At 38.3% G+C, this 15290-nt stretch overlaps 2 protein-coding genes across 2 annotated transcripts; one reads left to right on the top strand and one right to left on the bottom strand.

Moving 5' to 3' along the window:
• The first annotated feature begins 237 nt into the window (after positions 1–237).
• On the top strand, positions 238–3259 carry LOC122067816. Its single transcript, XM_042631663.1, has 5 exons — positions 238–646; positions 1251–1305; positions 1406–1462; positions 2167–2244; positions 2657–3259. Exons 1-5 carry the CDS (start codon positions 359–361, stop codon positions 3136–3138), a joined length of 960 nt encoding a protein of 319 aa, XP_042487597.1. The 5' UTR covers positions 238–358; the 3' UTR covers positions 3139–3259.
• A 1049-nt stretch (positions 3260–4308) lies between these two features.
• LOC122067809 (importin subunit alpha-4) lies at positions 4309–14983 on the bottom strand. Its single transcript, XM_042631654.1, has 10 exons — positions 14623–14983; positions 11744–11840; positions 11572–11663; positions 11261–11392; positions 10964–11149; positions 10616–10779; positions 10302–10380; positions 7840–7968; positions 6173–6300; positions 4309–4919 (listed from the first exon to the last, which is right to left on the bottom strand). The coding sequence occupies exons 1-10, from the start codon at positions 14836–14838 to the stop codon at positions 4535–4537; spliced, it is 1608 nt and encodes a 535-aa protein (XP_042487588.1). The 5' UTR covers positions 14839–14983; the 3' UTR covers positions 4309–4534.
• Between the last annotated feature and the right edge of the window lie 307 nt (positions 14984–15290).

The raw sequence follows: 15290 nt of genomic DNA on the forward strand, positions 1-15290 counted from the left end.
CGATTGATTCCTCAAACCATAGTTGGAATGGACACATAATCTCTTGGCGTGACTAAATAATAGTCACAATGAACACATCATCTCTTCACGTGACTGAATGATAGTCGAAATGGACACATCATCTCTTCACTTGGCAGAATAAGAATAATACCTCGTCATGTTTGGGAAGTGGGAACCACGCTTGCCAATATTAATTATCTTGGTAATTCACAAATTTTGATTTTATATTTCACGGGAGACAAACGCAATCGCAAGGTGGGAAATATCCTTACCCCTACGACGTATTTCCGAACTCCGAAGTGATAGAGAATATTATGAATCAGTGTTTCACCTAGAGTTCGAGTTCTCAGTCAACTCCATGGAAGTCCTCATGCAAGCATCCCCTGCAAGTTGTTTCTCTCCCAAGAGCTCCAAATGGTTCCGTAGCGGTAGTGTTCTGGAAAATCATACTTTCGGCTTCATTTACTCTAACGGGCAACCCTCTTTTCGCTCATTTGCTTCCCAGAAGCTCTTTCTCGATTATAGGGGAAGAAGCTCGGTGGTCGTAGCAGCGAAGAAGAAGAAGGAAAAATTCGATTCTCATAGCTTCGTACCTAAGCCAGATGAAGCGACAGGACCCTTTCCTGAAGCCGTGTTGTTCAAACAGGTGATTTAGCAAGCAGACCATATTCAGATTTTAGTTATTTTAGATTCTTTTTACTTACTAGAAGATTTGAATTTATCAGCAGAAGCATTTGTGTCTAGTAATTGGATTTGGAAAAGTCTCCATTACCTTATCTTGACAGTGCATGTAAAAAGGGCGTTTTAGAGTGTTTCCCTTTCCTTACCTTACAGTTTGTAAGAGTATGAGAAGAGTTATGGTTGAGCCCTCGACTTGAAAGAGTTCTAGTCGTGATTTTTCTTTTGCTTGTTCTCATCTCTTGAGTTATATTTTGGTTATTGAAATTGAGTTTTGTTTTATGTCCAGGACAAGAAGTGGCGTTCAATTCATTGTAAAAGTTTCTTCCAGAACCCTCTTATCTTTAAATGATATAGAATTGTAATTGGAGTTAAATTTAATGATAATCCTGAGGATACCTGTAGTTGCATAGTTGTATTTATGCATTATATGTTGGGTTTGAATTACTGCGTCTCCCTCCCTGGTGGGTATTTGCAGTTTGTTGGTGGGTTGCTAATCATTTTCATGTATTAAAATAGATAAAACCATTAAATATCCTTTTTTTCTGAATGGTATCTGTTTTCGATTTCAGAAGGAACTCCGGGAAGACGGTAGACTTCTTCCTGAATTTGCTGATGCTGAAGAAGGTAAGTGGTTTTTTTAGGGTTTTGTTTGTCCATTTGCTTTGTTATTGTAGAGTACTCTATACTGAAGTCGCTGAATGGTTAAATTATTGCTGATCTGCAGAGAAACTTTACGAGTACCTGAATCTTCAGCTGGAAAGTGATTTGAATGTAGAACGAGGTAAATTATTAGTTATTTATCAGCCTAACTTCAAGTGTTCTTTTGAGGAATGGAAGGCTTACAAGGGAAAATAAATAAATTTCCTGTTACATTCCATCATTAGTTGCTGTTTGACTGATAAAAGTATAAACATCTTTGAACTTCTTCCATGAGTTTGTATTTGCATTAAGTGGTTTTTGATCTCCATTTTCTTCACCTGTTTATCCATCATGTCCTCCCATAATTTCCCTTTCCTTCTCTGTCTTCCTCTTATACAGCTTAAACTGCTTCTATTTCGTTACAAAAAAAAAAAAAGAAAAAAACTGCATCTATTTATTTCATGCACAATTGCAACTGAACCTAAGCTATTATTGTGTTGTGTTTTGGGTCGCCAATCTGATTCAAGCTTACCTGTTGAAAGTGAAACACACACAGATGCAAGCATGCCAATGCAGGCACATGCATTAAATGTGGTGAGGGAGAGAGATGGAACGATTTTCCGAGGGAATGATGAATCATTGGGTTCAGTGAAACAATGTAACTTCTATTGGATGAACTCACGACGGGATCATTCCTTAACATGCTCCTGTAAAACTGCTTATTAATATAAAATTGTGGGGTTGCAGTAACAGTTAAATTCTCTACTTGTAAACTCTTAAACTTTCTTCGATATTCAACTGGGGAAAATAGTTATGTTTATTTGAGAAATTTTTTCCTTGGTGCAGTGCGTCACTATGAAGTTGTTTATTTGATTCATGAAGACCATGCGGAAGAGGTTAGCAGTGTAGTCTCAAATGTTGAAGGTGATCTCCTTTCATTGTCAAGCTCTGTTTACTTGGATTTATTTGATAAACTTTCAACTAGGTATTATCTTCATTTGCATTCTTCATGATGCTAGTTCTCTCCTCATATAAAAGCCATAAAAAATTTAATTGATATTCTATGTTAAATCCTAACATCTCGTATGCCTATATTCAAGACCCGAGCATGGACAGTGGTGCTTTCTTGGACAAATTCAAATTGTTGTGTTAGGATGGCCCCCGTTCTTTTGCAAGAATGACTTGCTTAGATTTAACCATTTATGGGCTGTATTACTGCCCAAGTTTGGGTGTCAGTTACAACATACTTTTGTTCTCAATGGGTTTTAGTTTGCAGAACTATTGAACTACTTGCATGTGACCTGAAACTCCCAAATTTTCACTGATATTTTTGTAGACTTCATAAGAGAGAAGAAGGGCAAGATATGGAGACTGAATGACTGGGGTCTCCGGAGATTGGCATACAGTATAAAGAAAGCAACGCGTGCAAACTACATTTTGATGAATTTTGAGCTGGAAGCCAAATGGATCAATGATTTCAAGAGCATGCTAGACAAGGATGAAAGGGTCATCCGCCATCTTGTGATGAAGATGGACAAAGCCATCACTGAGTATTGCCCTCCACCTCCCGAGTTCCACACCCTCCGTGCAGGTATGGAAGACGAAGAGGATTTGGATTTTGATGATGAAGATGATGAAGATTACGGAGAGTATTTGGAAGAAGAGGGTGAGTTGGACAATGAAAATGATGAAGATGTTATTATTGTACGAGATGATGAAGATGCTATTGGGAAGGACAGAACTCATGGTTCAACTAGTCCATCTGGTTCAAGTAAAGGGAGTGGAAGAACTCTGAAGGTTGAGAAAGTATTTAGGTAATTCTCCTCTGTTTCTTGTTTAACATGGTGTCTGTGCAAGTAAAGTTATATTTTTTCTCTCCTTGATTTCAATTGGGTGAATAGTGTATTGTGAAAGATATTAATGATATTTTCTTTCCAAATTCTTTTTTGTTATCTGTCAATTTTCTTTCGTCAATTCTAAACAAATGCAGTTAAAATGTGATCTTCGATAGAAGGATGCAGCAGAATAAAGCACCTGGATTTTTATAAGAATAATTCCATAAAATCATTTCTCAGCCCTCAGATTCCGAATTGGGATCTCACTGGATTTCTACCTCAATGCCAGTACTCAGTTGCTCCATACTCAGTCAAAGCTTCCAAAAAATGGAACTTAAGAGATTCTTCAACCACTGTTTTCAGCCAATGCTATATGTCAAGTTCCGATCAGTATTACAGGAGGAGATAACATTAATCTGGAAGTTCACCAAACCTGGAAATCTTTTGTAAAATTTGCTTCCCATTTCATGGCCGAGTAACGTTCAGTGAGGAAAGCATGAAGCTCTAGCAACTACTCTCCCTGTCGTGTACTGGAATTCTGTCAGAAACCGTTAAAAGACTTGTTGAAAGTCCAGTCTTTATTTTAGGAGAAAAGAACCCTGTCCGATTAAGAGTTTCCCATGCCCAGACACAGCTGGGTGTAAAAAGATCCAGCTGCCCGTGCACACAGTTGATTTTTTCACTCCCAGCTGTGTCTGGACGTGGGAACACTAGACGGATAGGGTTCCCTTGCCCTTCATTTTAATCTGAAGTTTGCCTATAAAGAGAATTCCATTACATAACGTACGACTCTGTATTAAAGACCTGTGCTCAACCACATAAACTGGTCGTGTGATCTGTTGCATATTGCACTAGTAGATTCTATAGGACCAAAAGCCAAAGAAATTACATGAAATCTCTAGCGTTGTGTATTCCATCAGTACAATGGTTCGGATAGGTAAAAGAAATTTCAATTTTCAACCCTAAGATCAGAGTACCTCAAGGCATGCCACTTTTCTGTAATCTCCAACCGCATTTCTTCAATACATTGTTCTTCAAATTCACCCATTTTTATAAATGTAAAGTAGTCTCAGTTCTGTAGAATGAAGTGGGGGCAGTCCTAACACAACAGCGTTTTTAACCATTGACCATTATTTCACTCTGCTAATGTTGATTGAATTTAGAGGAGGTCATGAATCTTGATTTTCTTTATCCAAATACCTAAAATAAAAATAGAAGTCAAAATAAAATCCATGATTCAAACCCTATTACACTTTTGTCAGCGTCCACTAGGACGCTACCTAAGAAGAGAGACCAAAAATTCCTAATTCATGCAGCAAGGATATATTCAGTTGTTTTCCTTCAACAAAACACTAAACAGCTAGATTAAACAACACGCTTCAACCAAAATTGAAGCCCCCAGATGGAATATTGGGCTGGCTAGTTGCAAAAGCAAAGACTTGTCGAGCTCCTGCCTCAACATCATCTTGAAGATTCTGTTCTTCCTCTTCATCATCCACCCAATATCTCTCCAAGATCTTTATAGCTTTCGCATAGATCTCATTGTTGTCATGATTTTGCAGGTTCTCAATCTTATCCAACCCCTCACACTCATCGATAAATTGTGCATAGATATTGCTTCCATCAGTCTTCCCCATCTCTTTGTCAGCCTCACCCACCTTTAAAATATTCTCAAGTCCCTCAAGGCAAACTGTCACAATCCTAGGATCTGGGCAGATCAGAAGATCACAGAGTGGATTGATGCACCCCTGGCTCACCAAATATCTGCAGCAACAGAGTATTGTTAAGTCATTCAGAGCTTAAGCAGGTAGCAGTAGCCGCACCAATCACAGGCACAGGAGTGGTGTCCCATTGTTCCACTGATGATCAAGCAACATTTGCAGATCCAAGGATTCACAATGTCAAAGTTTCCTTCTCTTCCTACATCAGTCATCTCCTATACAATTAAAGAGAGGGAAAAAAACAAAAGAAATGTCTATAGTGAATGAACTCTTCTTAACTAAATAAAACCCTCATCCCAGCTACTTGGGGTCTGCTAGGAGGTTCAGTGCAGTGAATAGGAATGTTGCCACGTTACAAGATTCCGAAGAAGTAAATAGTTTTGACGAAGAGGGATGTTAAGTTTCATGTTAACACTCCACTAACACATTTTATCAATCAATAGGCTTGTTAAGTTTGTCTTGAATTCTTGACCCATTTTGAAGCATGACCCTCTCCGATATATTTTGGTGGAGATCCGAATGGGAAGTTTTCTGAGATCTGTGATGAAAGCAGAGGGGTTGGGTACAGTTTGACCCGATGGATCGACCCGCGACTTGGAGTATATAATGTACTATCGCCTTGTTGAGCAAGTCATTGTAATTTGGGGGGATTTTAGAGCTAGGGTTTCAGAGCGAGTTTTCTCGCCGCTGTTTGGGTATAATCTCTCTTCTACATTGTGAAACATCTTCATCTTCGCCCGAGGACGTAGCACACCACATCGGTGTGTGAACATCATTAAATCTTTGTGTTGTGCGAATCTGTGTTTGTTTATTTTCATATTTGTTGGTGTTTGCCACAACAAGGCTTGTGGTGCACACACAGTCAAACTAGAAGGGAAAAAAAGGTTACCCAATGCATGAGTCTCCCGGCACTACGGGTCTGAGAAGGGTCATAACGTACACAGCCTTACAACCGCTTCAAGGAGAGGTTGCTTCCCAAGTCCCCGAATCAAACCCGTGAGCACTAGGTCGCGATGGAACATCCTTACCGTTGCACCAAGGCCCATTATACTTGCTAAATTTACCCATCCACTACAATTTCAGACCTATCTGATTTGAATTGTTGAGGCTATTGACTTCTCTGTGTCAGTCTTATAGTTCCTAACCCACCTGTGATCCTGTTTGAGCTAAATTCCAACAGGACTTTCCTGGTACGAGTTTAGTCTTCATTACCTATATTCAGCTATAGCCTATGACTGTCCTGACTTACTGTGAATTGAATACAATAATGAAGTAGGAAAAATAGAATAAACATACTGGATCTGCTCATGGGATCCCCCAGAGGTGGCATTTGAAATAGCCCATGCAGCCTCTTTCTTGATGTCAAACTCTGCATGTTGAAGCAACTGTACTAGAGGGAGGATAATGTTCGCATCAATAACAGCCTGTTGCACAGTAAGTAGAAGAGAAAATCAAAATTATGACCTGCTTCCAAGTTCCAATACAATCAATGCCATATTGCACACAACTTGGTGGGGCTAAACCTAAACCCAAATGAAGCAAGCGAAGCTGGGCGGGGATGTTCCCATGTATGTTTGGTCTCAGTTCAGAAATGACAGAGTTGAGTTATCAGAAAGGGAAAAAAATTGAAAGACAGATGTCATCTTCTGAAGGGTCATAACAAAAGATAACCTGAAGGTGTACTTGGAGTTTTCAAGTGATAATTATTGATATTTGAAGTGACCTCAAATTTCTAATTGTAGACGTTATTTTCCCTCATAATTATAAAGGCAAGTATCTGCCAGATGGCAGCCTTGTCGATGTTTAACTTTTGTGCAGACAGGGAGTTTCAGCCTAATCCGTTCAAAAAATAACAGAAAATTCCACTTTGTCAACTTTGGGGTGATTTTGGCTCGACTATTGAACATATAAGGTAAAAATCCTAACATGGTGAAACCATATGGTAGAGAAGGTAACCGAAACTTGACACGTGGCTAATCCAAGGGAGCACAGCCAGTTTCACCACAGGAACCTCCATGTGGTTCAAAAAGACTGGACCATAATGAGAAGGTTCTCTCTTAATAAGCAGTCTAAGATCCCATCCCCCCCCCCCCCCACCCCATACACACACATACTATAGCTGCAATTTTAGAATTAATTTTTTCTTTTGCTAGGTAGTCAATAGAAGCGATAAACATTATGACACAGTTACTAGTTTTTTACCACAAATCATGTGTTTCCTTCCAGGTGAAACCAAAGATGTTGGCACTACATTCTGGAGAAGTTGATTTTGTAGCACTTACAGATTTATAGTTTAAAAGAATGTAGAATTGTTATGGTAATGCCTCAAAACTAAGCTAACAAACACAAACAACACCCAACCAGTCTCCAGTCCAAACTGTGTTAAGGTTCATCCCTTTTTGTTCAGTTTAAGTTGAATAAGCTCAGGTCTGAGATCAAGTTGGGTTGGGATAATTGGCTCTAATAACAATCAACCATCCAAATTACATCCTTAAATTTCCACCCCAAAACAAATGAGGCCATGGAAATAAACTGTGGGTACCATATAGATCCTGAACAATGTCATTAGTCATTACCATCTTTTCCTTGCCTTGATTGGGTGTTAACCTTGGCCACCAAGTGTTTAATATGTAAAGAAATGGCCTAGAACACATCAATTAGGCAAAAGTGTCCCCTTGAACCCACTCTCGGAAATTGGTTAATCATGGAGATTCTTGATGACAGGACAGACATTGTCCGTACCCAGAACCTACAGTAGTAATCCATCTAGCAGTGTTTACATTCTTCATATTATGAAATCATCAAATGGCACTCAGTTCATATCTTCAAGATCAATCATTGATATGACAGGGTTCAAAGAATGGGTGGGCAAAGGATCCCGCTTTGAAACTGGTTTAAAAGTAAGGAATATTTATTCCAACCTTTTAACTTGTGTGGTGCTAATGATGTAGTCAGAACTTCACCTGTATCTGACCTCTATTCCCAGCAGTGATGTTTGAGATGGTCCAGCATGCTTCTTTCTTGATGCTTTTTTTGTGATTTTGAGTGAGAAGTTGATGGAGACAAGGGAGCACTTGGTTGTCAATTACAAACTGAAAATATGCACCATTGGTTAATAATTTCATGTTGGAGAGAAAAATTACACAAGACAGTAGCTCCTGATGATACAGCACACATGATAACACTTTTACCAGCATGAAAATTTCCCCCACATCTACCACCATAAAGACCTTTTTCGAAGAAGGGAAGAAACAAGCACAAAGAATTTTAGTTCCATATTATTTATTTATTTATTTATTAGGTACAAGAATTTTAGGTCCACAAATCATAAAATAGAAAGGGTGAGAAAACATGAATGGCTTATAAATTTTTATTTCTTCAAGTAAAAAACTTAAATATATATTTGGACAGAGTTTTCCTATGCCCGCTTGAGATGTGCGGGGGGCACTGGGAGGTATTTTGGGAAGGTACTAAAACCGTATATGAGCTTGTGAACCCTAGAATGGTGGATGAACCGTCTCCATGGGTTTACAAAAACTTTTTCCTACATATTTAACTAGGAAACAATAAACCAAAGATAAAGTCAATAACTAACCACGACAGGGACAAACCCCCAAACACATATCTTAACAAGATTCATAAATCAAATTATAAGATTGAAATATGAATCATTAGATTGTTCTAAAGAAGGATGCAATATTAAGTTTCAGATGGAATGTCAGGGTTCAAGAACCAAACCATAAAACCCATCGAAATCCCTTAACAAGATTCATATTATTTACTAGCTCTTTTAGATTGTTCTAAAGAAGGATGCAATATTAAGTTTCAGATGGCCTGTTCAATGTTTTTGAAGAAGTATGCAAGCTCTTTTCCACTCCTCCAGATAGTAGTTAAAACTTGATTGAATTGCAAGCGGGATGGTTAAAATATAAAACAAACTGTCGATTAGAGGATTCTTTTTCAAATTTCTAAAACCACTGGGGGTAAAAAAATGAAAGAAAAATTAAAAACTTGCAAATCCATCTTGATTTCATGCATATACATTAACTAATCTACAATCAATATTTCACATGTCCCCTTGTCCACTCCATGACAGGATGCAAGTTACATGTAAAAGCATTCATAGATCGTCACAAATTCAAAATTCACACGAAGAACTAAAACTAGCAACCACACACTCCTAACTATGGAGTACCATATCATGCACCTTGTGAGTATATTCTTACAGCTGTAGGATTATTACAGTTTATTAGATGCATGGTCATTATTTGTTAACCACAATATGCATATTCAAGACAGTTTTTATATTATACAAACTTGGTCAATGCATCATATCAGTCATCCATCTCAATCACTCAACTTTTAAGGAAAAAACCATTCAATAGCAACAACTTCATAAAGCATAATTTCTTTGTTATCCTACATGCTGCTCAATAAAAGCATTGCTGGTCTTACAACCATGTTAGAATTTACCCTTAGTTTCAGTAGAATGCATTGATCCTGCAAAAAATCATGAGGTCTTCTTCAACTCATGCAGGTCTAATTCTACAGGCAGCATTTTTCCATAATATCCCCCCCCTCCCGATTAATGATTGAACAATGACAATGAGAGTGGACAGATTGCGGTATCACTTGGTTATGAATCTTTACAAAAAGGGCCCGGTTCTGGGACATTTTTTAGACCACTGCCCAGTTTGATGCCAGTTTCTAAACAAGGTGGTCCCACGCCCGGACAGAACTAGAGTGAGGGCCAATTCCATTGTGTCTGGTTCGACTGCCAGTTGGTCCAGAACTATAGTGTCCTCTGACCTTTTAAGACTCACCAATAAAAACTTAACTATTGACAGCAAATACCATTAAATTACTAAGTTCAAGCTAACTTATACATAACTAGTGCAAAGAGTATGCACTCGTGGTAAGTGGTAACTGCTATCGATCAAAGGAGATATTAAAAACAACTACAAATTGAAGATAATGACATTTCCCGACGTATCCCAAGTTTAGGCACATCATTTATGTTGTGCAGCTCATTCATCCAGATAATGTAACATCATGCAGGCATAAACTCACTCACAGCCTCCTTCAACTAAATACATTTGCCCCTTTCAGCTGTTCCAGTAGAATTTCAAAATCTAACACCCTATCAAGTAATTGATCTTCCAACAAAGTTTTTCTTGTCTGCTAATAATATCATATGAGTTGCTATAGACCTTACTATATGGTAAATGCACCCTCGTAGAAGTTTAAATGGACAAAAAGCATTTACACCAGTGACTTGCAGACACAGCAAGAAACATTTAGCTTCTCCATTTTTCTTAATCATCTTCATTATCAATAAAAAGAGTTCAATCTACCTATTAAAAAAAAAATTCACTCTTTCTTGTCGCTTTTTAGATGATAAAATTTGCATCAATCTTGTAAGCACCTGTGTCTGAGCATCATCTCCTGTGACAATGTTTCCTATCGTGCGAAGAGCGGGAATAAGAACTGTTGGAGATGGATGACTGGAGAAAAACAAATACTAGTCAGAAATAGTAATTGAATGTATCACATGACCAAAACAGAACATAAATCAGCTAAAACGAAAGAGAAAGACGCGTGGCAGTGATCCCCATACGTGTGGGCGATGTGTTCCAGTGGTCAACAAAAGAGTGTAATCTGTTTAGACAACAATAAACAGGACAAAAAGGGTGATAAATGGAAGTGTCAATTTATCAAAGTGCATAGGTAGCAACTCACAGGAGAAGCTCCACAAGACGTTGACAGACACCTGCCTCAATCACAGCCTGAATTTTGTCATTTGTGCCATCTGAAAGATAAGAGAGGGCCCAACATGCATCCGTTAGAACTTCTTCATCAGTTGAGTGGATAAGGTGTTGAAGGGCTGACAATGCAGGCTTCACCTGATACAAGCCAACAACAAGTCAATTAACATGTATGAATCTAAGACACAACTAAGTCTACCATTCCACTCTCTAATCTCTATAGACTACAGAATACAGAAACACAACGATTTATTTACCCGCAGCCAACAACTGGTAAGTTATCCTAGAAACAAAAGAGAAGTAAAGTTTATAAATGCCTCACCTGCTCAAATGGAGCTGGTGGCTTGCCACGGCAGAAGTTTGATAAAGTCCAGGTAGCATTTCTCAGCATGGATAGTTTAGAATGTTCATTTAGCTGAGCCAGTAACGGCATGAGAGCACCATTACTGAGAACAAGGTCCCTACAACTTGGTGAGTCACCAGCTACATTACCCAAGGCCCATACCGCCTGTTTGAGCAACAGTAAGAGTATATAACAGTCAGTCAATCACAGCAAGGTCGTATGCGTGAAAGCACCTTGACTAAAAAAAGGAGAAGTAGAAAGGCAACCAAAATAAACCTGTTCTCGAACATCATCACTTGAAGAGCTAAGAAGTTGCACAAACTTAGGGACAGCAGAATGCTCAATTACAACTCGAGTATGCTCTGATGTCCCAGATGCAATGTTGGTCAATGCCCATGCTGCCTCAAACTACATGAAAGGCGTAAGCAGACTTAACAACGGTTAGCGTGTAAGTTCTTGGATATTGAGGACATAAAACAAGGAAAGGTATACATTTAAAAAAAAAAAAGTACATACTTGCAATTGAGGCATATCAGGCTGAGTAGATAAAACAAGGAAAGATACACATTTTTTGGAAAATTACATACTTGCAATTGAGGCATATCGTGCCTACCAAGAAATTCCACAAACCGAGAGACAACACCTGCATTGATTACCTCCTCAATAGGAGGAGTGCGCTCTGGGGAAAAAAATCAATTACGTCAACAATCTCAATATATAATGGAACAGATCATTCCGTGCAAGAAAACCTGAACCTACCAATTGATAGAAGCTTCCTGAATTGTGCAGTTGCTTCCAATTGTGAAACAGGATTATCAGACCATACTCCTTGTACCATCACAGGGAGACTTTCCAACTATTAGAGAATAGCAAGAAAAATAAATAAGAATACATTAGGTTATTTACAGCAAACAGCAGTAATAGAATAAATGGGAAAATCAGGTCTTTAGACATTTTCTGTAAGTAAAGAACCAGATCTTATCTTCATCAAGGAAAGATTTTACAAAGCAAACAAATTCTTAGCTACCTATTGAAATGACCTGGATGATGCAACTTGGAGTGAAGAATGAATCCTGATTTAATGTTATAAGGGTTGGTCTTGTTATGTTTTATTGATTTAATGTAGTGGACCAAAATATAAGTTCTAAATATTAGGTCCTACGGAGATCATGAACTACTTTAGTTTTTAAGTTTTAATTCTGTGTTATTTGAGAAAGAAAGTCTAGTAGAAAGCCCAGTTTTAATGAGATGGTTTTAAAGAACCCAAAGTAGTTAGAAGTTTCAAATTTATTGGCTCCGTCTGGCTGCATGTAAAGGGAAGGGAAGCGAGATCAGTTTTGAAAATAAAAGGGAAAATTTTATAACAATGATTATGTAACCTACATAGAACTCTTAAAATATTTAGTAAGTATACCTTCCATATGTAATCTTTATTTTACTTTTCAAATCAAAGGAAAATGGTTGCAAGTAAAGTAAAATTTAATAACTAAATTTGGAATGTTTTGGAGTTAGTTAAACAATCATGTGAGGTAATGATTGCAAAATTTTCCAGTTTACTAGTGATTTGATTTCACTTCCCTTCCCTTTATTTCCTTAGCAACCAGACAGATCCGTTAGTTTTTCTTTTGTACTGCTACAGATATTAAACCTTTCCAAGAAAACTTTGATGATACCCATTTAATGGAGTTTGAGGCACAAATATTCATCAACTAAGATCAGCTGCAAGAATCCTCCTCTGTTGTGACACCCAAGAATACGGCAAGTACCAGTGAATTTGGGAGATCGGTGAGTGTGTGCAAACTTTAGTCCCACATCGCTTAGGGACAGATTACTGGGTTAGTTAATAACTTCTAGCCTCCTTAACATGACACAACACGTTTTAAAGCCTTAAGCCCCATGGGCCAAAGAGGACAATATTGTGCAAGGTTAATGGGGCCGGGGCGTTACATCTGTCAACCAAACTTATTTTAGGCCATATATCACGCCTTCTTTGACCGCCTCAATCAATTCATTTCAAGCATTCCTCTCATCCTTTAAACACCTCTAGCTTGCTCCATATTACTCCTTTATCAGAGCATTCATGGGTATTCATTAGACATGGCAAAACTACCTCAATAAAGTTCCTGATATTGTCACCTATTTGTGCATGTCACAGGTATTTCTTATTCCAGAATTCCTATTCTAGCCACTTATTCATCTCTTAGTTACATTAACTTATTCGGACATTTTTTTTTTAAGATAAGAACTCGACCAATGCTTTTGCATTGCATTGGAGAGTAATTATGACCACATTACGTTGTAACTGAGATCCTCGTACATGGCACCTTTGTACATGTTGTGTCCATGCTATGAAAGAAGGGGGAAATTACAAGGGGGGTAACATACATAAGATGAGATTTAGTGTGATAAATCATAGAACACCTATGTATTTAAAACACCAAGCCCCATGACGCCATTCCTAATAAAAGAGCATAGACATAGATAAGTACAAGGAACAGCATGAACAGAGGATCCTCGTCATATTATATCATGGTGTCACTATGTTTGGTTTTGATAAGATCCAGTGAACCTATATTAAACTTCAATTGATTGCACAGGCATAGATACCCACACCCACGAGCTCAAAAATGTAAACAAATCATGAGTTAAAACCATTCATACATAAATACCAATAAATAGTTGACATTCAATTTCCCAAGTCCTTAACCTAGTACTATCTTTGAAAATTACAATGTTCATGAACCAGGGAAAAGTCCCCCTCAATTCAACAAGCTTTAGAACAATAGTACAGATAGGCATAGGTAAACGAAAATGTATCTTGAAATCTGTACGAAGAAGATCCTTTAAATCAACTACGAGCACTCATTTTCAATGCACATTAAAACCTAAATGCCATCGCTGTTCACTCGTATACCCATGTACAAATTCACCCCAATAAGCAACCTTTTATCACCAGAAAACTAAACCATATCATTAAGCACCAAACTAAATTGAAAATTACCAAATTTTGTTTCCATTTCACCTTTCCTCTTTATTTATTTATTTATTTATTTCCCCTTCTAACCAACCCACAGTCTTCTGTCCGCTCAACCCAAGAGTATCTTCTAAATCAGTTTTATACAAGAAGTAACCAGTTTGTTCTGTATCATTTTTCTGCAAGGACAGAAACTCAACGGTGATAAACCTTTACTTCAGCCTCTCTCTCTCTCTTTCTAACTCTGGCCGACTAAACAAGCTATGGAAATTCAGAGCTCAAACAATTGGTTGGGGAGATAATCGTAAAAGGATGAGGGCAAAAAAAGCTCGTGATGTGTCACTCCGAACTTTCCATCTACTTGAAAAACATAAAAATAGCATAAACATTGATTCAGATGTCTGAAGATCATCCATAGAGCAGTACAGCTATGGATTTCATACTACTAACACGTAAATTTTATATATAATCTAATCAATCATATACTGTACCTAAAATAATAATAAATGAGTGAACAGAAGGGGGAGGGTAGCAGCGAAGAACGAAAATCAACACAAATATTAGGGGAACTATAAAGCATTGTAAGAACATGGATGGTCGAGGAGAACACAATAATCGAAAATGGTTAAACTAACAGAACTCGAATATTCAGAGACAAATGTACCCTTCTCTCGACCGCCTGGGCGGATTGAGAAGGTTCAGTGGGTTGCTGAGATAGAAGAAGCCCTTCGCGGCGTTTCTTAAGGAGATTGTCTTCTCGTTTGATCTTTCTGATCTCGACGAGATTGTCTTCCCTTCTTCGCCGAGCATCATCTGCATCGACGCCAGTTTTGTAAGATTTCTTCCGAACCTCAGTTCGAGAATTTGGCCGAAGAGACATTGTTTCTCAACCTCTTCTTCCCCCCTCTCGCTCACTCTAGCTCTGTGTTTGCGAGAATTCCTGTGAGAGACAAAACAATGAGCGAAGAGAGGAAAGCGTGATGAGAGAGTGTTTTGGAGCCAAAGCAGAGAGGAGCACTCGTTGATTTATGAATTGCACGTAGGAGTATAAAATCCTGCACTTGGCCCCGCCCAGGCGCCCATAGTCGCGTGCCGGTTTGGCTCTTCGTAATTACCATAGTACCCTCCCATAACAGTTGCACTGCATGTGTCTCGCACGGTTTAGAGATTGGTAACGGTAGTTGTATTGACATCATGTCATATTGAGACTTCACATCTTCTGCAATAAGCGGTGAAGTGCGATCAGTATCGGATGACTGAGGATATCTGGGCACGCACCTAGAGGTTTCTCAACCACTCGATGTTCATTGCACTGGTGCAGTGGCTACAGAC

The sequence above is a fragment of the Macadamia integrifolia genome, chromosome 2, assembly GCF_013358625.1.
Source record: "Macadamia integrifolia cultivar HAES 741 chromosome 2, SCU_Mint_v3, whole genome shotgun sequence".
Taxonomy (NCBI): Eukaryota; Viridiplantae; Streptophyta; class Magnoliopsida; order Proteales; family Proteaceae; genus Macadamia; species Macadamia integrifolia.

Excerpts from the sequence above, each read along its gene's own strand:
- LOC122067816 (XM_042631663.1), top strand. The coding sequence starts at position 359 with ATGGAAGTCCTCATGCAAGCATCCCCTGCAAGTTGTTTCTCTCCCAAG. Across the intron at positions 647-1,250 it reads AAGCCGTGTTGTTCAAACAG|AAGGAACTCCGGGAAGACGG; the intron begins GTGATTTAGCAA and ends TTTCGATTTCAG. Across the intron at positions 2,245-2,656 it reads TGTAGTCTCAAATGTTGAAG|ACTTCATAAGAGAGAAGAAG; the intron begins GTGATCTCCTTT and ends ATATTTTTGTAG.
- LOC122067809 (XM_042631654.1), bottom strand. The coding sequence starts at position 14,838 with ATGTCTCTTCGGCCAAATTCTCGAACTGAGGTTCGGAAGAAATCTTAC. Across the intron at positions 11,393-11,571 it reads ACGATATGCCTCAATTGCAA|TTTGAGGCAGCATGGGCATT; the intron begins GTATGTAATTTT and ends CCTTTCATGTAG. Across the intron at positions 11,150-11,260 it reads GTGATGATGTTCGAGAACAG|GCGGTATGGGCCTTGGGTAA; the intron begins GTTTATTTTGGT and ends TTGCTCAAACAG.